We start from the raw sequence: 27358 nt of genomic DNA, 5'->3' as shown, positions 1-27358 counted from the left end.
TCTTAAACTCAATTGCAATAAATCACTCTCCCGACTCACCCTCATTTTGATAACTCACACAAAAGACACAAAAACTCCAAGACTAATTATTTGCTAATACCCATAAAAGGCTCACACATCCTTCTTCAGATCACTTAGCCTCATTCCTAGAAAAATATTGGCATATAATATATATATATATATATATATTGCAATGGAGAAATTCAAGAAGCGAACATGTTGGCCTATTCATCTGTACTATCTTCTTAAGTTCTCATTTACGAACATCAGCTTGTATCTCCAATTGGTAACACAGACACGCCGGTCTGTTGGTCCCCAGACTTTCGCGATAAGTGGACCCCACACTTCTCAGATCCGATGCCACCTAATATTTCGAACCTATTGGAAAGCACCACGTAATTTGATGTTTTATTTCCGTCCAATTAACGAAATAATGCTTTTCTTCCAAAATAAAAATGTATGATTGAGGAATTGTTACCAAAATTTAGTGTTTTTCAATCATCGTTATAATCATGTTACAAATTTTTTGTCCACGTAATCATTGTTTTTTTGTTTTTTTTTTTGTTTTAGTGGATGTCTTGTATTCTCCTATGGTTTGAGATCTCTCTGTAGTTCACTTGATTTCTTGGGCTTAAATTGGATGCTCTGTGATTATTTTGTCTCTAGTGGTTTCCTGTTTGCTGATTTAGCAGCTTCAGTCACTATTTGTCCGTCTGAGTGGGTGACCTTAATGATCATGTAATTATTTGCAGAGTTTGATTTTGCTGATATGGTAGGTTTATGATGATTCTTCATTGCTTCTTGATATTCCTCTATTGCATGTTCTGGCTTTGGCTCTTTGTTGGTGTTAGGAAATTTCTCTTATTCTTGAAATGTTAGATGATTGTGTTGATTATAACAATAAACTTATAATTACAAAGATTAGCATTCATAATTTATTTTAATGTTTCATTCAATAAATAAATAATTTTATTAGTTTATTATCTTAAATTAATATCCATAAAATAAAATTAACACATTAAACATTAATTAAAAAAAAAAAGCAACCACGTCCCTGTATATCATTTTCTCCTCCCTCCCCATTCCCTACCCATCATCTCTAATCATCTTCCCCCACAGAAAATAAAAAAGCCGTCTACTTTCGCCCACCGGAAACCTATGGAGACGGCCGCCCGCCGTTATCCCTTCCCATTTTAATTAAACTCCCTTCTTCCACTTCCTGCAACACACAACCATACCCTACACCTACCAATACACGATGGGCACCGAAAATGAACTTTCGCCGCCGGCGACTCCCACCGCCGGCGATGATTCGGTCCGCAAAGTACTATTCGGCAAATACGAGATGGGCCGACTATTAGGTCAAGGCACCTTCGCCAAAGTATACCACGGCCGGGATCTCCGCTCCGAGGAGAGCGTGGCCATTAAAGTCATCAACAAGGACCAGATCCGGCGAGAGTCCTGTTTGTGCGCTCAGATTCAGCGCGAGATCTCCGTCATGAGACTTGTGGTTCACCCCAACGTCGTGGAGCTGAAGGAGGTAATGGCCACCCGATCTCGCATCTTCGTTGTAATGGAGTTTGTCCGCGGTGGCGAGCTATTCTCTCTCGTCGAGCGCGGCCGCCTTACCGAAGATCTCGCCCGTCGATATTTCCGGCAGCTGATTTACGCCGTTGATTTCTGTCACTCGCGCGGCGTTCCGTGATCTGAAGCCGGAGAACCTCCTCGTCGACCAATCTGGGAATCTCAAGGTCTCCGATTTTGGACTCTCTGCTCTTCCAGATCAGCTCCAGAACGACGGTCTTCTGCATACGCAATGTGGTACGCCGGCGTACGTCGCGCCGGAGGTTCTCCGGAGCCGTGGATACGACGGTGATCGGGCTGACATATGGTCATGCGGCGTCATCCTCTTCGTGCTCCTAGCAGGATTTCTCCCTTTTCAGCATGAGAATCTTCTGCGAATGTACAGCAAGGTCTTCCGAGCGGACTACAAGATCCCGCCGTGGTTTTCCACTGAAGCTCGCCGGCTGATTTCGCGACTCCTAGTCGCTGATCCGAAGGATCGGATTTCGATTCCTGAAATCCTCCGCCACAACTGGCTCAGCTGCGCCGATTCCCCTTCTCCGATCTCAATTACACCGCCAATTTTACCTCAGGCGAAGGAATCGGATTCCGATGGGAAGGAATTAAGCGATTCGCCGAGATTCTACAACGCATTTGAGTTGATCTCGGCGATGGCGGATGGGTTCGATTTGTCTGCAATGTTCGAGAGGGATGGGAGAAGGAGGAGGAAGGGGACGATGTTCACGTCGCGGCGAACACCTGCGGCGATCGTGGTTGCGTTGGAGAGTGCCGGGCAGGGGCTAGGGTTTGAGGTAGAGAGGGGGGAGTTTAAGGCGAAGATGGAAGGTAGAGAGGAGGGGAGGATGGGAAAGTTGTCGATTACGGCGGAGGTGTTTGAAGTGGCGGCGGGCCTCGCCGTCGTCGAGTTTTCGAAGAACTCCGGCGATCGTCTAGAGTATGATAAGTTTTGTGAGGAGGATGTGCGCCCAGGATTGAAGGATGTGGTGTGGATCTGGGCCGGGAGATGAGTGGCCCGGTGATATCGTTAAGTTTTTTGGGCTAATCGGATGCTGTAAATATTGCCGCGTGTGTCCAGTGGGACCTGTGGGTTGAAAGGGATTCTGACTTCTTCTGTAAATGTTGTCTTCTTCTTGTGATAGTTGTGATGACTGAAGTAAAGTACAAAAGTTGCATGGGTCCGAGGAATGACTGTAGCTTGGGAAAAACTATTAAATGCAGTGCTCCGGATATATCTATAATAATAATGTATATTGTTGTGGATACATTGCATAATATTGTACAGTAATATTATACATGGAGTTATTCGAAAACATCATATTTTCTAACAAGACACTCCTTCGGCTATGCAAGACCGTCCAAATATGTAGTACTCAGCCAATGAAGACTTCAATTTAAATTTTCAAAACATTCTCAAGTTTGTGTTTATTTCTGATGTAGGCATGTATTTTGGTACATCACAATTATCCTCTCTATCAAATCCCAATGAACAAATTTATTGGATGTCACGAGATGCTACGAATGACATTACTGCTAATGATAATATTGAAGAACTTCAAGAACATCAGTTACATCATCGATCACTACGACCACTGTTACAATATAGACCGTGCTCGAGCGCTATTCGAACCCGATATAAAAGATAATATTTTTTTTTTGTAAATATTATGCTAGTTGATTTAATGTGTTAATTTCAATATAAAATAGATTTATAAATTTCAAAATTTCTTAGTTTATTTAGTTTGTTCAATTTTGTTTTTTAATTAATTAAAAATTAGTTATAATACTTTATAACGTATAGACTAAATAATAATAATATTTATACTCTATTTAATTATATATATATATATATATATATATATAATAAAAGATACGCTCCTTAAGGAAAAAATTTTACACCCGCACTCTGGATGGCCGGACAACGGTCCGGATGCAACGGAGGAGGGGAGCAATCGGGCGTCGCCTTTCTCGCTGCATCGAAGCAGTCGTCGATCACAGTTTTTTTGTTTTTTTTTTTTAAATGAGGCCCACCGAAATACAGTTTTGTTGTGATCGACGGTCGAGATCAGACAGCACATGCATCTCTGCATGCACTGTCCGTATGGAATAATTTTTCCTTCTAAGGGGACACATTTCCTTTACATATGTGACTCCGTAGGAGCGCATCTGTTCTGCCCCGGGGGGGCCCATCTTTTTTTAAAAAAAAAAAAAAAAAAAAAAAAAAAAAAACAGTGCTCCAAATGCTTACTTGCAATATCTCTTGTTGCTCCTATTCATAATTTGGCCAAAAGTATATCATGTGGGATCAATTAAAGTTGCCAAGTGCTTATAATTTTTAAAGAAGTTTTCAGATAATTTCATATGAAATCTTATAAATATGTCATGCTATCGTACATTTGACATGGGATTTTGATAGAGTGAATCCTCGAATTTAAGGAATTGAAAGAATTTATTATCTTTCCGAGCCTTTTGAATGAAAATAATTGATATTGTGGTGAGGAAGGCTGATACCCGTCTACTACTCTCTCATTCACGTATGAGAAAAAGGTGCAAAGACCCAAAAAAATGTAAGGGCAACGTTTAGGCAGGTTTACTTCATTGATGAAGGGCTTTGGAGGAAGAAGACATAGTGAATAATAAGTAAATGTAATGGAGACATCAAGTCTTAAGATGTTTGGCTCATCTTTATGTGCCCACTATTCCAATCACAAAATAATGTTTTTAGTGTTAGTTTGATAGCTTGTACATAAAATTCATACATTCGACACATCTATTGCAACTCCTCTTGATGAAATAAATCTGTAATGAATTTTCACTACTGAAATATTAGGGGTATAAATTGTTATCTTGTCTGCCGAAGAGTTGTGTCAAGAACAATATGTCGTTGAAGCCATGATATATGTATGTCTTTGAAATGAGAAATTTTGTTTCATGACGATCAATTATTATCATGTCAGCATTGATTGGCAACAACATAACTCGTTGAACTAGCCAAATGATCTTTAAAAATAAAACTTTGGCTTATTGATGTTCGTTAGATGGTTTTTTTTATCTCCTGGTATAGCTCTAATCCTAATATGAATTGAGAGAGGGCATGCATTATGTCAGAAGTTATAACGATAGCCTATTTGGCATGCAACGCATAGCCTCAATTTTAGTGCTATCTTCAACAAAGAGAATTGTACAAATGACGATATTTTGGAAGCCCAATTCAATGTTATTATGCCATTAGATTATCAAAGACTGTTTGGAAGGATGTCGATGAGCCGGTTCGAGGGACTAATTTATACCTACATGTAGTCATTATAGTTAAATTTTGATAAATTTAGATGCAATTAGGTGTGTGTATTCAGTTTGCTTGAAAATTTATTCGATTTTTTTCTTGAATGGAGATCGGATCGAAATAAACGAGCTGAGCTATGAGCCAAAACTTTAGACTGAATTTTTTTTCGAGAAGATTTGTAGCTATGCAGGGATCGTCTCTAACTGACTCGGAATCAGGTCAAAGTATTTTTTTTATTTATGAATATTATACATATAATGCTAGACAAAATCGAATATAACGAGTCACAAGCAAATTTTCAGCTATAAGAGATCCGAAAAATTCAACTTAAGCCACCTTGTTTCGATTTCAAGCTGAATCGAGTCAATTTTGAGCCCGAAAGATTCTAATAACACAATTTGATTGAACTCGTTTTGATTCGTGTCACATTGAGTTCAATTCAATTTGATATGGCTTGAAATCTAGTAAAACAAATCACGGGCCAATTTCGAGCCGCACTCAATCCATTCAATCCAGTCTCAACTCGACTTGAAATTATATTGTTAATAACCTCAAATGTAAAAGGGGTCTATACAGGTCGAGTCTGATCCATCGTCAGCCTTCACTTGATTAATTTTTTAAAATTCGAGCTTAAATCTATGAATTCAAGTCGATATTAAGGGAGAAAATAATATTAATTTAAATTAATATTCCAATAAATTGAATAATTATAAAAAATAAATGATCAATTAGAGTTAAAATATAATTTTTTATTTTTTAAAAATAAAATCATCAAACTTAATATATTTACATATATATATTTTTTAATTGAGCCAATCGAGAGCTTAAGCTTTTCTCCACACTTATGAAGCAAGGTTTGAGTCACTTGAAGGAAAAATTATTTAATACGGACAACATATGCAGAAATGTATACGCGGTCTGATCTACACCATACATCAATTTATTATTATTATTTCCTTAAATATTAAAAATGAGATCCACCTAGCTCACTCATCTTGAGTTTGACGAATTAGTTTTAAAACAATCTGTCTTTAAGGCAATCATTATAATTATTTATATGAAAAAAGTATGTTACTGCCCAGGATCGAACTGGGGACCTTTAGTGTGTAAGACTAACGTGATAACCACTACACCACAGTAACTTGCTCGAAATGATATTATTTAGATAAAATATCTATTATTCAGATTTTCTTTTTACAAGTACAATCGAGCTGCAAGTTATTTTGTCAAATAAGCAATGGAGCTAATGAGTTTTTTCAGAATGCACGCCTTACATATTCTTATAGGACTCTGCATTTTTTCATTTGAGTTGTGTAACTTTAATTAATACTTATCTAAATACACTATATAAAATAGTTAGAGATGTAAAATTATTGTATTTGTCCTTTTCTCCTCCTTTTTTGGGAGTCTACTTTTTCTTCTAATTTCTTTTTGTTATATTGATGAAAACTCACAAGGATAAGAGCAAGCTTACCATCATAAATTGTATTAAGAAAATAGGAAATGGTATCAATCAAGAATTTTTTAGGAGAGTTTTTGTGGATATTTGGAAGAAAATGAGATTCAAACATCAAACATGAACTTATCTCTGCTCATCTCTAAGATAACTTGAATAATATAAAAGTTGAGAAATTTGCTAAAAAAGAGAGGAGGATGATTTCCAAATATTGTCAAATAATTCACATTAGTTTTATGAGAAACTAGTCAACATAATTATTCTTCATTATTAAATTTTATGTAATTTTAATTCTTTTAGAGTCATTTGAAGAAGAGGGAGTCTAAAAGTGAAAACACTAAAAAAGAATCAAAAAGAAAAGATGTCAAACCTAGCATGGAGTGAAAGAGATGAAAATGTCCATAGCATGAAGATATCTAAGTTCTTCATTCAAACCCTAAGTTGTCTTCTTATTAATAGTTTATCCTTGATTTGACCCTATATGGAGCCTTGCCAGAAGTATCTTCTATCAATGTCACTTAGGATTTGAGGAATTCTTTCTTCTTAGAATTTTTTATTGCATATTCATGGAAGAGATGATGAGTCAAGGTTGTACGTCCTTCAGGATATACCATATATCTTTGTTGGGTGGCTTATACTCTAATCTAATCAGAAATTTATGGGATGCATCAATCCTTCATACAACCTCATGCGTGATGATGCAATCATTTTCTAATAGTCATGGTGTTCTAGTACGACTTTTGTGTCGAGAAGCTTCTTATAGAATCATTAGTGCCTAGCTATATAGTTTGATCTTCAATGTTAAAAAAAAGATTAATTGATGTATCAGAAAGTCATTCATTGAGATAAGAAATTGATCCAAAATTTATTTACATGCAAAAAAAAAAGCAATAAGCATAATATGCAACTTCTTTAAATGACTAGTTGGCCAGTGTTTAGCTTGAACATGAACTATCATATAACAATAATAATAAAACTCATGGTTCGTTCTTGATATTTATAATGCAAAAATATTTTTTATTTGTAGTTGAATCTATACACATATCTATTTAGAAGCCTTAAAAATCATGGATGAGTTTTTCAACAAAATCAAAATATGCATGTGAAATAGAAGGCATTTAATATGTAGTTTTTTAAATTTAAAGTCATGCATAGTTTCAAATGGTGAACGACCAACACTTTGCAAGCATAAAATTAACAGGCAAGCCCATACATATACATTCATGTATTTATGTTTGAAGTTTTAAGAACGTATCTCTTGAGCCCAATGGTGCACTTCATAATCAAACACATACAATTATGAAGCATGCCATTAGTTTCTTTTCTATGAGATTAATTACAAAGTATATAGATTTAATTATGTGTTGTAAGACGACAGATGCCCATCAAACAATATAGTATTTCAAGAGATGTGAGAATGGGTAGTTATAGAATCTACGCTTTCTTTTCTGTTGTCTATTTGAGTATTATCCATGTATTACATATTCTATGCTGCCCTTATTGAAGTGGAATTGTTTTATTGGCATATAAGGTTATTGAAGTGGAGAGAGAAGGTTCATGGTTAGTGGGATACCAAGGAATGGTCATATTTAATAAAAAAAAAAGGTTATTCAAAAGGAATGGTGGTAATTGATAAACATGTTATGTGCTTGTACATAATTTGAAGGTATAATTTATCATTCTGATTTTTTTGATATCCCACATGATTAAAATGTAGGAATATAACTCGTTATAAGGAAAAAAAAAGTAAGGATCCTATTTGTCAAACACTTAAAGTAAGATTAAAAGTATTGTGACATTAATTAATAAATAAAATGTTATTGATTAGTGCATGCTTACGATCAAAATAAATATTTCTATGACAGAATTCAATGCGTTTAAGACCACTTGATTGTGAGGCTATCAAAATACGTAAAAGCTCAAAGGTATTTTATGATAAAAGAAAATAAGATGTTGATTAAATTTACAAAAAGAAAATCCTCAAAAAAAAATTAAAAAGGTTTTTTATTTTAATGTAAAAAAGGCATATCTTGAGCTTATAATTATAATTAAAAAAAAAAAGAGCTTGAAAATCTAAAAAAGGCAAACTCTAAAATATTTTTAATGTAATGGTCACCATTAACTACTAACAACCTCTAACTATTATTATCACAATGCTGTCACTCGCCACTATCACTTGTTTGTAATATCCTCTGCCACATCCTTACACCTTCTCCAACATACTTGATTATTATTATAATAGATTTAGCTAGCATTTTTAACTTTATAATTGTGTCTTCTTCAATTATTGGGGAAGAGCTAATCTTTGCAGTATTTACTTATATAATAATGTAACATATAATATGGGCCAAGCCCTCAAGCGTTTCTTTTCTGCAAACTTTCCCCATAAAATTCTATTGTTTTATTTTATGAGTTTTTTATTTTTTTATTTGTTTATTGTGAGTGCAGAGTTCTTATAACAAGTATATTTTATTAACTTTGTAAATTATAATGCAAATTGGAAGGTTGTAGGAACACTAGCAGCACTGTTTTGCTCATATAGCAATTTCTAAAATATTTAAAATTCTTTTATTAAATATATAATTGCATGTTATGATTAGCCCATTAGTTTAATCAGATCAAACTCAAATAAAAAAGATAATAAGCAATTATATTTCAAAGATATGATCAAAATTAGATTTAGTTTGGACTTGAACATCAACAAATCCATCAAGTCGGGAACTAAAAAAGCAAATCATATTAAAGCAATCATGTGTAAAATAAGTGATTAATGAGAAAGGCAAAAGGGAACAAGCAGATCAAGTGCTGGCATTAAATTAACTGTAACATTTACTAAGCTACTTTACTTTGAAAGCTATAAAAATATTTTTTTAATATACATAATAGTTGAGATATTGAAGCTCATGATTTTATCATTATTAGTGCACTTCTTGTTACACCAAAAAAATTCATCACATATTTAGCTTGATGTAATTTTTTTCTGTTGGTTGTTGGCTATGGTTCATCCTTTTATAGTTTTTTTTTTTCTCTTTGAAGTGTGATATCCTTAGTGCCATATATGAGTTGCTTTTTTCTTTAGGCCTTTTCAACAAGGATGAATCACTTTCTATGGATTCAACATATCATAAGCCCATTAGTATTTGTTTGATTTATCATCGGATGACACATCATAGAAAGAGATGCCAAACTCTGATACGAATTGTAATGAATTTTTTTTTTTAAATTAGATAAGTTTCCTTTTGGCATAGCATGCTACATAAAAATTAGTTTAAGGTCATAAATTTACCCTTCATAGTCTTAGGCGCTGGAGACCACACCTCAATCGCGAATCGCGATCTCCTGCGCCCGCTTCTACCTTCACGTACCCGATCGCGACGACTCGCGACCCCGCTCTGCGCTCCCGCACGAGCGAAGCTTTGCGTCTCTTCACCAGCAACCGTTCCCGCCTTCCTCTGACGCGAACCGAAGCATCCATTTGTTCGTTCCTGTTCGTGATAAAAGGCTTCGGATGACTCTTCTTCAGAAATGAAGTCACGCTTTGAGTTCTTCTTTGGTTTCCTCGGGTTAGAGGAAGGTTTTCTCGGGGCAGAGGAAGAGAAGTGCAAGGAGGAGCAGTTCCTTGTGGCAAAAGGAAGAAGGAAGAAGAAGAAGATTATTCTCCCTAGAATTCTTCTTGGTGACTTGTGACAGAAGAGAAATTGGGTTTATTTCTCTTGTAGGTTTGTCTTCTTCGGTGTATCTCGGTATAGAGAGAGAAGAACAAAAAGAGAAGAAAAGAGAGAGAACAACAAAGTGAAAGTGAGAGATTCCTCTTGTAAGTCGAGGTGATCGACTGGTGTAAATTCCTCAAGTAGTAAAATCCTCTGCAACTCCGTGGACGTAGACAATTTGCCGAACCACGTAAATCTTTGTGTTCTTTTTTAGTGTGATTTTTCTCGTTCTATTTTTTGCTTCGTCGATTGTTCTCCTGTTTGATTCATATATATATCACATCAACTGGTATAGTTCACAACACATAGTAACTCATGTTGAGAGGGCATCCATCCCAAGAATGATCTATCATAATAAATACAATAAAATGAGAAACTTCCATCCAAACTCCCATCATTACACTTCATATATCTTTTTTGAAATTAATTTGATTGAGACGAAATCTTGAAATAATTTCTAAATTAAAAATTTTAGAATTATGTTCATGAACATTCAATCTCTATTTTTTCTTGATTTATAATTTAAATAATGTTTTCAAAGTGATAGATCCAAAACAATTAATAGTGATCTAATCTTAGTCCAACTAAATCCAAATTAAACACTCGTAGTATAATAATCTTCAACATTACACACTTATAGTATATCCAACAACTGAATGAGAAGAATCCATGAGTCCATGATCACCCAAATATGGGCTTATCAAGATAATTAAAAGCTGATAAATATATAAATAATTCAAAATCAAAAGAATCAATATGGATTGTTTGATGGATTGTTTTCAGATTTTGGTTAAAATTATGGTTAAAATTATCTAAATATCACTCATGAAAACTATAAAATTCCTCTACATAAAACTTTAAATAGACTTACATTTTTTATATGAGGATCTAGATTAGAAATTAAATAGACCATCCGATTTGAGGAGTGTTAGAGCCTTTCCTAATGATTAACGCTGATAGCCAATGCTAGAAACTACCGTGACATAACTAATTTTATTTGACAATGATTACCTGCCCATATGTTGTCAGCTTATCATTTGCATGCCGTCATTCGACTAATGTTGACTATCTGTAATCGTTTAACCACCATTTTTAATCATTATTGCCGATTACTTACCTATTGTTATTCTATCATTATTATCCATACCATCATTCAATAACCCAAATTTAACTATCGTCAATTTATTGTTGAGGCCTATAGTAGCTATTTTTTAAATGTCATCTCAATTTTTAGTAGTTCTTCAACTTTCTTAGCTACCACAAAAGATCTATCTATCATAATTCCATCTTTTCTAGAATGAGGAGAAGGATTGGTCGTTCTAATATTAATTACATAATGAATAATTTCATTTAGCTCATGTTGTATAATGTTCCTCTTTTCTTATTTTTCATATAACAATTTAGGTTTTTTTAGTTCCATTCTTCCATATATTTTCTCATGTGTACCACCCAATTCATATGTATTTACATATCTAACACCTAAAATTTACCATTTATACATATACCAACAATTCATTCATATCACATAAAAAATACCACTATTCAAAAGTGAAATGCACATTTTCAAGCATAGGTATGGTGAGAAAAATAAAAAAAAAAAAAAAAAAAAAAAAAAAAAGGACACTAAACTAAGTTGTTAGATCTGTAAATACATAAAAATTGAGTGGCATGTAAATAAATCTTCCTTAAAAAAAAATCTATTAATACTTATTAAAAATATGTATTTGATATTTGCTTATATTGATTGAATGTGATTGCGAAGAATGCTATAATAATTACACCTGTACACTTATGTGAAGTAAGCCTTTAACCCCCTCTACTTAATTTTTATTTACTCTCCCCTGCAGTATATTTTAACAGATTACATCCACAATGTTCATTTAAAGATTTCAAGCCAACGAAAATAATTTTGTAGGATCTAAAATACATCATGATTATACCATTACATTTATCATTTGCATGCCAATGATGCTTAATTATATGACAATGTCAATTAGGTTATTGCTTAATTATGAAATTTGAAAGGTTTTTATTTGTTATTTAGAATCAGATTTTTAATGATTTGTTGTTACATTATGCAAGAGTGTCTCCTGCAGTTCTATTCCTTTGTGTTGCACTCTCAAAAGACAACTGTTAAATCTTAAATTAAGATTATTGAGAAAACTTAATTTGAGCTGAATTTCATGTTTATAATAATTTAAATTTGTAATAGTCGAACCCTCATCAATCAAGATATTGTCCGTTCTGGTCGGATGGCCTTACGATTTTATGCTATCGTTATAACTTCCCAAACGGTCACATATTCTAAGAGTGCTTCCGCAGGGGCACACTTAACCATGAAGTTTCTGATAATACATTAAAAATAATGTCTTAATATTCAAGAGTTTAGTTTCCTTCTGCTTGATGACGGTTCACAAAATTAAATTTTACATTATGGAAAATTTAGGTAGGATTTAAATTCTCTCTTTTTTTTGTAATGAAATCAATTTTCAGTAGGATTTGTGAGCTTTATGATAGAAAGGATATTATAGAACAGCAATACTGAGACAAAAAATCATGTCATGTTATATGTTTCTTGCTATTATCATTAAAATTATATTGTTTATTCACTGTGAATAATTGATATAAATGGAAATTGTTGAGTAACGGTTAACAAAGAAAATCAAGTCCTTACATGATATTTTGCGGTTATTTATTTTGCTTTAGTTTTTCATTTAAATTTTATAATAAAATTCTTATTTTTTTGCTTTAGTTTTCTTACATCCATCGAACTCATAACACGTTTGGTTGAAATAAGCAGTTTCCAAGCACAAAAATTTCTAGATAGAAAGCAGCAATGGAACAATTCCCCGAATAAAACTGTGATGACGGTGTTAAACACAAAACAAACATAAAGATGTCTCAAACAAGGATTTAAAATTAGTTATGAGGTTACTTAGAAATTTATAATATATTACATTCAAACATATATTTTTGACTAAATCTTAACTATGACCAAATAGTTGTGTGCTAGAGATTAGTGACGGTAGAGTAATAGATTATTATCTTTGTGTTGCATGAAGATTCAACACACAGGCGGATAAAAGAAAATAATCAGTAGAGACACCAGAATTTTTTACGTGAAAAACTCGTAAAGGTAAAAAATCACGGGACCTACCCCAATTTTTATGTGGAGAACTCCTAAAGGCAAAAATTACATTTCATTTATAAAGTTCATAGTAGCGATATTTTTATGTTCCGCTAAAAAGTTGTGTGTGATATTTGTAAATATAGAACTTTTGGAATTAGACATTTAAATGGATAAGAATTCTATAGTATGTTTGTGAATGTCCGAAATGTTTGGCAGTAATGACATATAAAACGAAATTCTATAAATTCAATAAGTTGATACACTTTTATTAGAGAAAAATACTAGCTTAAATGTAGTTAACTTTAATTTGTAAAATAATAGGTTTTGGGACCAAGTTATGTCCTATATGGGCAATTGTGTCTCCCCAGAATTTGCATTTTCTCTATATAAATAATAAACTTTACTCTTAAAAGAATGCCATCTCAGTTTAATATTTACAAATTATGGTATTAATAATTTCAATGAAACTTTGGGAAATTCATGACACCCAATTCCTATGTATTCACAACACCTAAACTTAAGGTGTTACAGTTATGCCACCCAAGTCTTTCATATCACATAAAAAATACTACCATGTTAATTAAAAAAATTTGAAATGCACCTTTCATGTGTATTGACAGGGAGGTATATATATAAAATTAGAAAAGTTTATGTGTTAGATATGTAAATACAACAGAATTGTTTAGTATATCTGTAAATCTTTCTTTTTTTGCTTCTTTGCTTTATTTATTTATTTATTTTTTTTTGTTATGAACCACATATAATATTTCCATTTTCATATATGAAACACCGAACTTCATAAATTACATATATGAGACTAAAAATTTTAATATTACTAAAAATGAAGGTAAAACTCATAATATTATCCGGTTCTAACTCCGTCTATTTCGGGCATTCACCTCGGTCAAGCCACCGGCATTCGCCTCCGTCAATTCTACTGTGAAAAAAATGACGACAATAAATCCAAAAATTATAGAATGATTACAGAACACATAGATTTACATGATTCGACAAATTTATTACGTCCACAAAGTTGCGGATAATTTTATTGGTTAAAGAGTACACAGTTTCTCATAATGACTCCACTTCTCTCTCTTTCTTCCTCTTCTTGTTCCAACTACAGCTCTCTCTCTATCCTTCGGATGGTCATGAAGGAACCTGCTCGACGTCTTCGTCTGCAAGAGAACGTCACGACTTCTTCGGCTCGGTTTCGCGGCGAAGGAGAGACTAGAAGAGGTTGCGGCAACCCAGCTTCAAAAAAACTTCCGCCGACAAGAAACGAGCAAACCTGCGATAGAGGAGAAGTCGACCGAGAAGGCCATGAGCATCATGAATACCTTCTTCAATGACATCTTTGAGAAGCTGGCTCAGGAATTCCTCAAGTGAACCCGCTCATTTTAGTAATATTAAAGTTACAGGTTCTATATGTGTAATTTATGATGTTTGGTGTTTCATATATGTAATTTAATTGTAAAAGTTATTTCTCATTACAAAAATATTTGTAAAAAAAAGAAAAATGATGGTGCGAAATAAAATTTTAACTGCTGCCCGGAAAATAAGCCCCTAAAAAGCTAGGAAGTCATTTTGTTAATTTTCTCGGTTCTAGAAAACATAAAATAACATTAAATTAATTATTGAACAGATTGATGATTCAATTTTCTTAAAAGAATAATAAAAGATAAAAAAAAAAAATTAGGGAATTTTCCATATATGGCACACTTTTCTTGTGTATTTACATATACAGGACCAAAGGTTGATATTTATATTTATAAATTTTTTGTATTATAAATCCATAAATGGAAAAGGTGTATTTCATTTCAAACAAAGTCAATGATTGTGTTATTTTTTTAGTGAAGTTAGAGATTTAAGTGGTATGTGATCTGTGTGAGAAAATTTGCGTTGGTAGAGTAATAAATTATCGTCTTAGCGTTGTACGAGAATTCAACTCAAACTCGGATAAAATGAAACAACCAGTAGAGACACCAGAAGTTTTTTCTATGAAAAATCTGAAAAAGGGAAAAACTAAGTGGTTTGGCACAGCTGGAGAAATCTAGTATAAACTGGAGATTACAAGCATGATCCCTTGTCTCACATGTGGGAAAGGGTTACACAATCTTCTGAACTACAAAGTGGGTGCGCAGATGAACTTGTCGCAAGAAGTGAGCGGCGGCCTATGCCGATTAGCGATGACTAACGAGTGATGGTCATCGACGATGGGTAACTGATGGTCGGCAGCAATCGATGACTGGTTGTCGACGGTGGTCGACAATGAGATGATGTTGGACTTCAACTTATTATCTAAGCTTCAAGCTCTCTCTGTAGGCTACAAGCTTCTTCTTCTCCCCCTTCATGAAAGGGGTGAAGCCTATTTATAGAGTTCTAGATACAACTAATTCAGGAATATGAAATACTTTGATTGAACAATCCAGAGGACTTCATTTATTCACACGGAGGTTAATGAATATTTGAGTATCTTAATGATGTCAGAATTCAGCGATTTGGGCTTGTTGAATTCATCTTAAGGAGACACTTGATTCAACTATGAACTCATTAGATTCAACATTCATTTGACCTTCCAATAATGTCCGAAAAAACTCCTACAAACGGATTAATGCCTTGATTGGGGTTTGATTTGACTTAGATTGGAACCAATTTTGGTATCATTTGGTTTTTTCTTGTATAGTCGGTCTGGTTGATTATAAGTTTGTTGAAGTCTAAGCTACGGATGACTTTCAATCAAAGTTTAAATGTTTCTTGCTAAAAAATTTACCTCGAGCTATGTTCTATGCCTTGAGATTCATGTCGAATGATAAAAATTTATTGATAACATATCAGCATGCAAGTAAACATCAATGTTAATCTAATCTTAGATATGCAAATATACAGAAATTGTGTGGTATGCAATTTAATGTAATCATATGTAAGAAATTTGTTTCATTCAAATAACCCTAAACCCTAAAATATAGAAATTAAAATCGTATAAATTAGTCCACATAAATTAAATAAATAACATTATAATTCATTTCAACTAATTTTTTATGAATTTAAATCCATAATTTTTTTAAGCGCTGCAGTAATCAACGAAAGAAATTATATCAATATATAATTTAATTCCTCGCAAAATAAATTAAGGAATTATGCGGTCAATTTTAACAACTTCTCGTCGGAATATTTACACACGAAGTTTTCCAAAGTAAATTGACCCCCGGCTGCGTTGGACCATTATTTGGCTTTTTCATTGAATAATTTGAGAAGACTAACCCCCTCTTTCATCGCATATACACGTGAAATCACGCGTTTTCTAGTATTCTGACAGCAACATATGGACTTTATGCTTCCGAGAAGTCAAATGTCAACCACTTAGGTGTTAGTTGTTGTAAATTTGGTTTAAGCCCCTTGTTTTTTCATGTTACTATTTAATTAATAGAAAATTTACATGAATACCATAAAATATGTATGTGATCATAAACTTATGAGAAAAAAAATGTATTTCACTCTTAAAAGATAATTATAATGATAGAGTTTATTTGATGTTACAAATTTGAGATGAATGTTGTAATAATGAAGATTTAAGTCTCAAGATATATAAATGCATAATGTAAATGTCTCATAATTATTATGTGATTTTGTAAAACAATATTTCCACATTTGTAAAATAAAATGCTCATTTAATCTTAAAAAAAAACTTTTTAAATTTTAATATTTTAAAGAATAAATATATAAATGTTACTAATAGCTCTTTACTTGCCAGACTTTTGAGAGATATCTGTATTTTATTGTCAACTTATAATTATGCAACATATTTCAGATTGAATAAATCGTACAATACCCCGAGAGTGGATCCTCTAGGTTTTTGTTTGCATGTGTTGTATTTTATGTGTAGTGAGGATCCTTCTGCCGAATTTTGCAATCCTTGTTTTGGAATAATGAAATTTCCTCATTAGATATATATATATTCGGTATTTGACAAAGGCCCAAATACCGATTTCTCGTGCGCAAGACCCCATGATGAGAGTCTGCGTCATGTGTCTAAATATTCGAGAACCCAGCCCCACTAGGGATCAAAGAGTCTGCGTCATGTGTCTAAATATTCGAGAACCCAGTGCCATTGCGGATCGAACCCGTAACCTGAGGGGACTTACGTTGACACCCCGCCAACCAACAGGCCACGGCTTGCAGCACTATACACACACACTATAGTATAAACATACACACACACTTGGATATAGATATCTTGATACAAGTAATTGAATCAAAATTAGATCGAATATTAATCGAAAGAAAGAGAAATTCAATACTCTTTGGTTCAAAAAGAAGTTGAAGTAAGAGCCATAATAAAAATTTAAATTACTTGAAATTGATTTAAATGAGTAAAAAGTAATTTTCACGGTTCAATAAAAAATATTTCAATTAATAAGACCTCAATTTAAATATTTTTAATATTATTTTTTTTGTGAGTTTCACTTAATTTTTTTAATTAATAAGTTTTATACAAAATAATTTAATATTTCAATAAATTTCTTTTTTTTTCTTTTTGTTGAGGTTGTGAAAGCAAAAAATAAAATAATAATAATATAAAGATGGATTTAAATTTATTACATAATAATAATAATAATAATAATAAGATTACCGTAATATAAATTGTTTTAAAATGGATTTAAATTTATTACATTTATTCTAAAAACCTCCGTTTAATAATTGTCATTTATGGGCGGTAGGTCGGCACGCAAATGGCTGGAATCCGCGTGGGGCCCATGGCCATGGGAGTTGACTGCGCGACCATGAAAGGCCAAGGTTTCCCCTCCCTTTTATTTCCCTTGGTCGGTGGGGAAAGAATCTAAAAAAATATATAACGAAAATTAAAAGTATAAATTAAAGCATGCATTTCACATTTATTTGCATGGAATGCTTAGTCCATGACAGTTAGCGACGCTTTGAACAGGTTATGTCATATATTAGGGTTTCGAATTTTTAGGATTCAGCATGAAGTATAAATCAATGAATTTTATTTTTTTTTTGAGTTATTTGATAGGATATAAATCAAATATGGTATGTGCTTAAAAATAGGTTAAAATGCTCTTCCCAAAAGATTATAGATTGGCCCTCTCTCTTTACTTGAAGGGGAGAGGAGAATAAGAGGAATTTCAAAACATATTCTCAAATTATGATGCTTTGCTATATTGAAAACTATGGTGAAATGGGAGGCAAAATATTCGCCTAGGTTTGGAAGGAGATTTAAATATATTATGAATACTAATATTAAAATCTGATTTTTCTATTGAAGAGATATAGAGGTGAGGGTGGTGGAAGATGATAAACAATTACTCCATATTATGGAAAAGGAGGATTTCAAGGTTTGTGCTACTTTCATTTTTGTTAATACTCTACATGCTGCCTTAATTGAGTTATGGAATAAATTGGTGATATTAAGCCAACACTCATGTGAGAACGGGATGGTAGGAGGTGATTTCAACATGATAATCAATAATGATGAAAATATAGGAGGTAGGTCTGGAAACTCTAAATATATGTCAGATTTTTATAACTCTATCATCGATGCAGAGCTTCTTAATTTGAGTTTCTCTGGCTCTCAATATACTTGGCCTAGAGGGCAAGAACATGAAAAACTAGACAAAATTTTAGGAGATAGTCACTGACTAAATTATTTTTACTCTTCTCAAGTTCATCATCTTGCCAGAGCTTACTCTCCACTCTTATTGAGTATCTCCTTTAATCATCTACCTTTCAAAAGGTTTTCAGATATATAAACACATTGAAGAATCACCTTGACTTTATTCCTTTTATGGAAACAAATTGGCAACTTGAAGGATCCTTCACTCACTGAGATAGATTACAAAAAATGCATGAGAATCTAGCCACAACATTATGTAAATGGAATTGAAACATCTTTGGGAATGTTCATCAAAAAGTTAAATTGGCTGAGGAGGAAGTATTTAAACTAGACAGCTTAGTTGATGCAGGTTTTAATGATTATGAGCAATATGCATTAGTGAGGAAGACATGCTAAGTTAAAAACCTGGAGAGATCATGTTTAGGGACGGAGATATGAACTCAAAATGTTTGATGCTCGAATAAAACACAGGAGAAGTATGAACATGATCTTGAGGAAACATAGTTGTGTAAAAGTTATAAAGTTGACTCTACTATGTAGCGGTGTGAAATACTTGATGTTCTATATGTAATTAAGAAATTTAAGCAATTAATGTTGGGATTCTACGCAAGTATATGTATCATTATCAAGTAATAAAGTAATAAATGACTTTCTATTTATATGACTTTCTATTTATGCCCCAAATATTGATCCCACGGGGAAGGTTTAAATTTTAAATGATAAATTAACTATGAAATTCACAAAAATTAAAACGAAATTTCTGTCACTAATTTCGAAAGTTGAGATATTATCAGAACTAAATTATTTAACTACCAACAAAACTGAAATGCAAAGTTTAAACAACAATTTCTAAACTATTAAACTATATTTATCTAATGAAAATGCCAGAGTTGTTCTTGATGTAAGAAACCTTGAACCAGACAGTATCTATAGAAAAAAAAGTGGCTAGGAAAGCTTAGGGAGCATCACTGTATTGTGTCAAATAGAAGCAGTTTTAATTTTCTATTATGATCTAGTATTATAGAAAAACATTGGTTAATCTCAGGTTTGGTCCCTAAATCTGTGGCTAGGCTAGGAGGATACTGCCTCCCACTTCCCTTCCCCTGAAGGCTAACTCTCGCTTTGGTTCTTAAACACTAAGACCTAATTTGGGATTTTTAGTCTGTCACCCTAAAATCTCCAATTCTACACCAAATAATGTATATTTCCCTATTTATTTGCACTTAATTCCATGAAAGAAACTCTCCTTCATGGAATCAAATGTGATCCTCAATCTGTTATAGAACTCATACTCCATTTCCCGGATCATATGTTTCACAACAAATTTTAACAATTCAATTGACCAGATCGAAAAGTAAAGTAAGTTTGGAGTTGAAAAATCATCACAATTTATTTTATATTTTAACATTGTCACATCCATATTATCTTTTCATTTCACCATATTTCAGAGTAGGGAGAAAGATAAACGAAACTACTCAGACTTCATGAGAAAGATACAATAAAACATAAATTTCATATATAAAAGAAAGTTCATACAATACTATTAAACAAACAACACTTATCTGAAACTCTTTCTCAAAGAAATCCCTTGTAGCCTCTCCTAGAAAAATGTAGGAAGAAGAAATCTCTCATTTTTTTTCCTTCTCCAATAGCTCTTAGAGTAGAATTCACACATAATCTCACCACAAAAACTCTAAATTATAAGAATAATGGATTCTAAATGGTTGTGGAATGAAATGGAAAAGTGTGTGGTGCGTAAGAGGTTGAATTTTGGGCGATGAGAAGTCAGGAAGAGTCACATTTATGATCAATTTTGGCCCTAAATAAAGCCCAGAGTCAATTCTCCAATAGGTGCATTCAAAAACTCCTCAAAAAGTGTCCAAATTCGTTGAATCTTCTCGAAACAGGGTCCGCACCGACACTAGCGCTGTTGGTGCCAGTGGTCTTCTTTTTAATTCGCTGCTCTCTGTCAAACAGCGCCGTCGATGCTGAACAAATTTTCATATTCTCCATTTTGACTCCATATTTTATCATTTTTGCTCCAAGTCCTAAAAATCAACAACCTGAAAATCAACAACCTGCAAGTCCAAGTCCTAAAAATCAACAACCTGCAAGAAAACATAAAAAATATATTCTATTAAAGTGCAATATCACAAAAAATGAGTACAAAATATGGGTCTAAAAATGCATATATTTTTGTTATATCAGAGCACCATCCTCAAAATTAAAAAAGGGGAGAGAACTTGGCTCTACAATCAAGTAGACATTGGTGAGAGTGCTCTTTCTTTTCTTAAGAAATTTTCCGCTAGGGTCAGTGATAACTTTGAAATAAAGAGGAAGGTCTTTGATGATAATTCATGTTTGTTTAAATCCTTACAACTTGACATGAGATCTACTAAGGAGAAAATCCATTTAGCTTTTTTGAATATTCATGATCATAATGTGGTTGGTCCTGATGGTTTTACAACCCAATTCTACAAAATTTGCTAGCATGTCATTAATATGGATATTTGCAATGCAATTCAAAGTTTTTCTTAAGGTTTAAATCTTGGGAAATTCTTCTTCTCTTCCACAATCACACTTATTCCAAAAAATAACCTGAAATCTTCTTGGGATCATTTTAGACCCATTGTTTTAACCCTTGTCATCTCTAAAATAATCAATAAAATACTTTTAGTCCGGATGCAACCTATATTAAAGGATATTATTACAACAAACAAATCAACTTTTAGTCAAGGTAGATTAATCATAGACAACATCTTTTTGGCTTAAGAATTAGTGCATAATTTGCAGAGGAAATGCAGAGGTGGGAACCTTATTATTAAATTATACTTGATGAAGTCGTATGACACCATTAAACGGGACTTCATAATTAAAATATAGTAAAGAAGAGGCCTTTCAGATTTTACTATTAATTTTATCCAGAGATGATTGAGTTATAATATCTATTCTTTCCTTGTGAATGGCAACATATTTGGGAACTTCTCTTCTTCTCGTGGAATTAAACAGGGAGATCATTTTCCCCCCACTATTTTTATTATTTAAACTAATTACTTATCTCGATTGTTAAATCAGCTCCCTATTCTCTATCCTTATACATCTTATCGCCACAGAGCTAACACCTAGCCTGATGATATGATTCTTTGCAAATGCTTCAAAAAAACTCTTATAAGAGAATATTGACAGTGTTATCAGACTTTGAGGAAGCCTCTGGAATGCAAATCGGCAAATCTAAATGTCACATCTTTCTTAGTAAATGGGTTCAACCTAGAGTGATTAATTGGCTACATCATTTCACTGGCTACACAGTCTCTAAACTTCCTATCCATTAACTTGACTGCTCTTATATTAGAAAATTAATGAAAAATTTATCTTAAAAGTTGCCATCATATTATTCATACGAATTATTTATTTACATATCCACACACCTAAACCTTCATATTCACATGCATGCATTTCACTTTTAAGAACTTCTCCGATGACTTTGAATTTCTTTGTCAATTATTCAAAAGTAAATTACGGCCGCAAATAGTCAGTTTTTTCGTCTGTCTCGCTATTATCGAAATTCACGTTGTGTCGTTTTTTCAATTTCCACCCTTCTTCTTTTACAATTACAAACCTGAACGATAATTTTTTGTTGGGTTCTGCTTGAAAAGTTTACACAATATGCATACTATCACCCAATTGGGTATCGATCGACCGAAATCTCAACTGACCCGATTCCAAAATTAATCTAGAGGATTGGACTGACACGTGTGGTGGTGCATATATATCTAAAAAGAGGCATTTGGTATTTCTATTTACATGCAATATACTCGAATCATTAACATACTTTTAAAATATCATTATTATTTAATTTTTAAAATTAAAAATACATTTTTTTCAAGCAAATATTTATGACAGGAGAATGTAGAAAATATAAATATGAATGTTTAAATGGTATATTTATAAATAGATAAAAATTATGTGTTATTTATAAATAGACCAAAATTGACCTAGCCAAAAGACAAACAAGAAGAAGACCGAGTGATCTAAGTGTAGCCAATTCCACAAAGTATTTTTGACCATCCAATAGAGACTCATAAACTCCTTACCTAGGACTATCAAAACGGCTCGTTGTTTGCGAACAACTCGTGTTTATCTCGTTAGCGCTTGTTCGGCTCGTTCGCAAAGTTAACGAGCCGAACAGGAACAACACGAACAAATATTTTTTCGTTCGTGTTCGGCTCGTTTTGGCTCGAAATACTACTATTCAATTATATATATATTTTTTATGATTAGAATTTTTAAAAAAGTTAATTGACTACAAGGCTACAAAGATTTATAAAATTAAAAGTATTAAATTATTAAATCAGATTCAAATGATGTTTTAAATCTTGCCCAATCCTTAACATCTTATGGCTACGTGATTAGGATTGTCAAAATGACTTTTTGTTCGTGAACGGCTCGTGTTCGGCTCGTTACATTTTTTGAGCTCGAAATATAAACGAGCCAAACACTAGCTGAGCCTGAGCTCGCTCTTGTTTGGCTCGTTTACACCCTTATCCTTATCCAATTATATCAAAATGTATGTAAGCAAATAAAGTGATTTTAAAATACCATTTTAGCAAGTAAATCTTATAGATGCAAAATTTTTGAATGTCGGAATGACTAAATCTTATTCTCAAGCTTCTGCATCATGTTAAGTTTTAATTTGACTAGCACAAGCCCGAGAAGTTATTTGTTTGCAATAATTAACATATACTCTCCTATTTCTCTAAAATTGGCTTAAATAATTTTGTACGTCAAAAATGTGCCAGTGCTGATTCAAAGGAGATATAACAATCATGGGGAGAAGAATATGACGAAGCAGATCCCACAGACAGAAAACCATGAGCCCTATTTATCTGAACAAGTGCATTGGCCCGAGCCAATGCCATGAAAGTCAAAGTTGAATGAGTCACGAAAGATGAGTGAATGATCTGAGTTCCAGCCATTCTATCAGAAATGAGATAGAGATATTCAAGCCACCTGGTACGAAAAAACAGACTCTAGGAAAAATTAGCCTCACAACACCTCCAATCATATTGGGACGTCCAAAAACTCCCCAGTTTATTACGAAGAGTCGACAACCTAAACTAACACCGCCGACAAAACCAATCTTGTGGACCCCAAGCCGATCAAACTTAGCTGAATGGCAATGCCGACTAAGCCTAGCTGATCGAATAGACCCTGCAAAGCCGAATCCAAATAAGCACAGCCGACCGAGCCATAGAGCAGTCGAACAATATTTTTATACTCTGAAATTTCAAGAATACGCTATAGAACCCCCATTAAAGCAGAGAAAAATATATTTTCACTATATTTTACCCTCTACCCTATAGATAAGAAAATCATTTTATAAACAAGAGAGCCAAATTAGCCTAGAAGAACGGGAAAGTTCAACACTATTGACACGATTACTTTCTCTCTTTCTTTCTTAATCTCTATTCTTTGGGGTCTTGAATCACAAGAGAACCTCAACTCGGAGAAAATATTATGTCCGGACACCCGTATATGAATACGATGTCAAGAATTTGACCACAATACTGTGTAGACATAATATTTTCTCCTCTACTTGGGAGGATTTTAAGTATTATGGTGCATAAGGAGAGAAAAATGATCCTTTTAGAAATTTGGACGCAGATGCATGAATGATGAGAATTTTGTAACCTTAGCAGCAAATATAATTTTTTAATTCATTATCATTTATAAAAACATTAAAAATTTAGGACTTGATTAACTAGTACAGTTTTACATATATTTAAAATATTATAAGTAGAGTAATATCAAGAAGAAAATATATAATTATAATTATTCTTAAAACATAGTTAATTTTAAATTAAAATTATACATTAAAATCTATATGATAAAATTTTTTTATTTAATATATAACATTAAAAATTTACTTAAAATCTCGGATTTATTTATGTAATTGGAATATTATTGTGCCCCAAGTTGTGCAAGAAGGCAAAAGAAAAAATAAGCCGAGAATATTGAAACAACAACAAGAAATTTTATGTATGAAATATTAAAAACTTATAACATTAGAAGGGCGGATAAGTCAAGAAGACTTCCCTTTCCTAGTCCCATCAACTTGCTCTTCTGCCTTCTCCTATAAGAGCTTGACTTTGACGCCTAACATTGACAAAAAAGAAATCATCCCATGGCCGACATGCAAATGGAAACTTTCCCCCTCCCTCACTAATCCAATTGATTCCCCTCTTATGTAGTTTGGATCCATTTTTCTATATAAAATTAAGTTTCATCAACTCATAATCTCCATGTATATATATAGCAAGAAATAGCAACCATCTTTTCTTCTTATTACAGGCAAAGTTTCTCGCTTTGTCTTCTTCTTCCTCCTCTTCAACAGTATAGATTAACATCGCCATGGAACCTGCAGCTTCCACCACTCTGAACCTCGAGCTCAGCGTCAGCCCAGCAGGCCTCACTGATGCAGGCTTGTCGCCTAATCGGACTCCGGCTCCCGAAGACGTAAGCTTTTAATTCTTCCTCTGACGCCATTCTTAAGCATGATTAAGTCTAAAGATCTCATTTTTACTGTATTATTCAACAGTCTATGTTCATTAAAGAGAAACTTAGCAGAATAAGAGAAGATAATAGGAAGTTGAATGAGATGCTATGTGACATGAGCATGAACTACAACGTCCTCCAAAATAAGATTTTTGATTTCCTCAACTCGTCGTCCTCCGAAAAGGTGGCCGAAACCTGCTCTGCCATGATAAAGAGGAAGAGCGACAGCCTCGAATCGGAGAGCTATGAAGATGCAAACAATGGAGTTGAGCCGAATGTGGAGAGCTCGAAAAGTGACTTAGAATCTCACAAGAGATTGAGGGTGGATTCCAAGTCCAATATCTCAAAGATTTGCGTGCGAACAGATCCAGCTGAGACAAGCTTGGTGAGCATATGTTCAAATTGAAAAGCTAGATTGATTGATTCGTATTAGCTTTAATTCTGATTTTGGGTTTACAGATTGTGAAGGATGGTTATCAGTGGAGAAAATATGGACAGAAGGTTACAAGAGATAACCCCTCACCAAGAGCTTATTTTAGATGTTCGTTTGCTCCATCATGTCCTGTTAAGAAGAAGGTGAGCAAGAGGTTGACATGTAGATATTCATGATTTTGTAAATTTGTAACATGGAACTTATTGTTGGTGCAATATCATGAAATTTTAATGTTGATTTTGCAGGTGCAAAGAAGTGTTAATGATTTGTCGCTCATAGTCGCGACATACGAAGGTGAGCACAACCATAAGGCTCCCCTGCAAAGTCAAGGTTTTAGTAGAGTGAGCCATGTCAGTTCAGAGATTCCTTCCTCTGTAACCATAAACTCAATCTCGGCGGAGCTCACTGATGTGAAAAAAGCTTGTGGGGAGATGAAGTCTATAGGGTTTCAGAACGTTATGATTGAGCAGATGGCGGCAGCGTTGGCGAAAGATCCGAGCTTTAGAGCAAAATTAGCAAATGCTATATCTGGGAGGATCTATGAGTTCCAATATAAAAATTGATCGCAAAATGTCATCTTTTTTTACTTTCTGAACTTTATATCATCGCGTAAATAAACTTTTGTGATATATTAATGGACTGTTGACTGCCCAACTTTGACTTCAAAAGAGCAGATGCTTGGTTAGGTTTAAGTTTTCTCTCCAGTTAGGCATGTTGAAAGCAATTTGGATAATTTAAGAAGACATATTTTCTTAAAAAAGCAGTTTTGTAGTTCAATTTGGACTTGAATTTCTCTTGCTGCCTTATTAGATTTTGATAAATGAACAGATACAATGAATTCATAGTTCTGAAGTCAATTCAGTACCAGAAGAAAAGACTTCTACTAAGTTTGTTCACCGTTTTCAGATACAGATAACTGCAGCAGCTGCTGTTCTTCTCCTTAGGAGTTTTTCAGAGTTTTGATTGTTGAAATTAAGGTCTTCTTCATTAGGCCTGGTGAATTCACTATAGATGATTGGAAGAGCATTAGCCTCAATAAATAATTTCTTGTTGCAGCAAGATCTTGCTTGATATTATCACATGCGATAATGAATACCAGTTTGAATATATATTTTTCATTTACCGTTTGATTAATTGGGAACTTAACTGAAATCTGGATCTTCTGCATGCTTTTTTACCCGCTTTTGCAGTAATTTAAATAAGCTGTTACGAAATGGCTTCTAGTGGTTTCATAAACATTGAGTTAGGGCATCTATTGTAGAGATTTTAATTGCTGTACGACTGCAGCGATTAAAAACATACAGGATTATTTATTCTTTTGCAACAATTTTAATTACTGCTGTTGACGGATTAGGGCAAAGTAAATGCAAGAATCGACATAAATCAAGAAGAAAATACAGAGATTTAACAAGATTTGGTAATTTGCCTACGTCTGGGGAGCAGAGCGGCGGCTACTTTAGAATTCACGAAAAAGTGTACAGATCCTCTTTAGGGTTACAATACAGCATATATATATATATATATTAACCTGGTGTACAGTATGTGATTGTCAAATCACCTATGTCGCGAGCAGACGGG

The 27358-nt window shown here is 33.4% G+C and overlaps 2 protein-coding genes and 1 non-coding gene across 3 annotated transcripts; 2 read left to right on the top strand and 1 right to left on the bottom strand.

Annotated features, from left to right (window-relative positions):
* The first annotated feature begins 1058 nt into the window (after nt 1-1058).
* On the top strand, nt 1059-2949 carry LOC110023509 (CBL-interacting serine/threonine-protein kinase 5-like). The gene is given in 2 exon segments (XM_020722966.1): nt 1059-1698; nt 1700-2949. Coding segments are annotated over 2 exon segments (1332 nt in total). The 5' UTR covers nt 1059-1258; the 3' UTR covers nt 2592-2949.
* A 2984-nt stretch (nt 2950-5933) lies between these two features.
* TRNAV-UAC lies at nt 5934-6006 on the bottom strand. The gene has a single exon. It is a non-coding gene; the product is annotated as a tRNA-Val (tRNA).
* A 19083-nt stretch (nt 6007-25089) lies between these two features.
* LOC110023517 (probable WRKY transcription factor 40) lies at nt 25090-26427 on the top strand. Its single transcript, XM_020722982.1, has 4 exons — nt 25090-25308; nt 25391-25732; nt 25807-25923; nt 26026-26427. Exons 1-4 carry the CDS (start codon nt 25204-25206, stop codon nt 26341-26343), a joined length of 882 nt encoding a protein of 293 aa, XP_020578641.1. The 5' UTR covers nt 25090-25203; the 3' UTR covers nt 26344-26427.
* Nucleotides 26428-27358: the final 931 nt, after the last annotated feature.

Source organism: Phalaenopsis equestris, unplaced genomic scaffold (assembly GCF_001263595.1).
Source record: "Phalaenopsis equestris unplaced genomic scaffold, ASM126359v1 Scaffold000224, whole genome shotgun sequence".
NCBI lineage: Eukaryota > Viridiplantae > Streptophyta > Magnoliopsida > Asparagales > Orchidaceae > Phalaenopsis > Phalaenopsis equestris.
The sequence above is the reverse complement of the archived record's forward strand: the minus strand, read 5'-3'. Positions and strand labels throughout refer to the sequence as shown.

What these genes read in the sequence shown, in the direction of transcription:
- LOC110023517 (XM_020722982.1), top strand. Translation starts at nt 25,204, where the DNA reads ATGGAACCTGCAGCTTCCACCACTCTGAACCTCGAGCTCAGCGTCAGC. An exon ending in ATCCAGCTGAGACAAGCTTG is followed by an intron (nt 25,733 to 25,806) that starts GTGAGCATATGT and finishes TTGGGTTTACAG; the next exon opens with ATTGTGAAGGATGGTTATCA. An exon ending in CATGTCCTGTTAAGAAGAAG is followed by an intron (nt 25,924 to 26,025) that starts GTGAGCAAGAGG and finishes TTGATTTTGCAG; the next exon opens with GTGCAAAGAAGTGTTAATGA.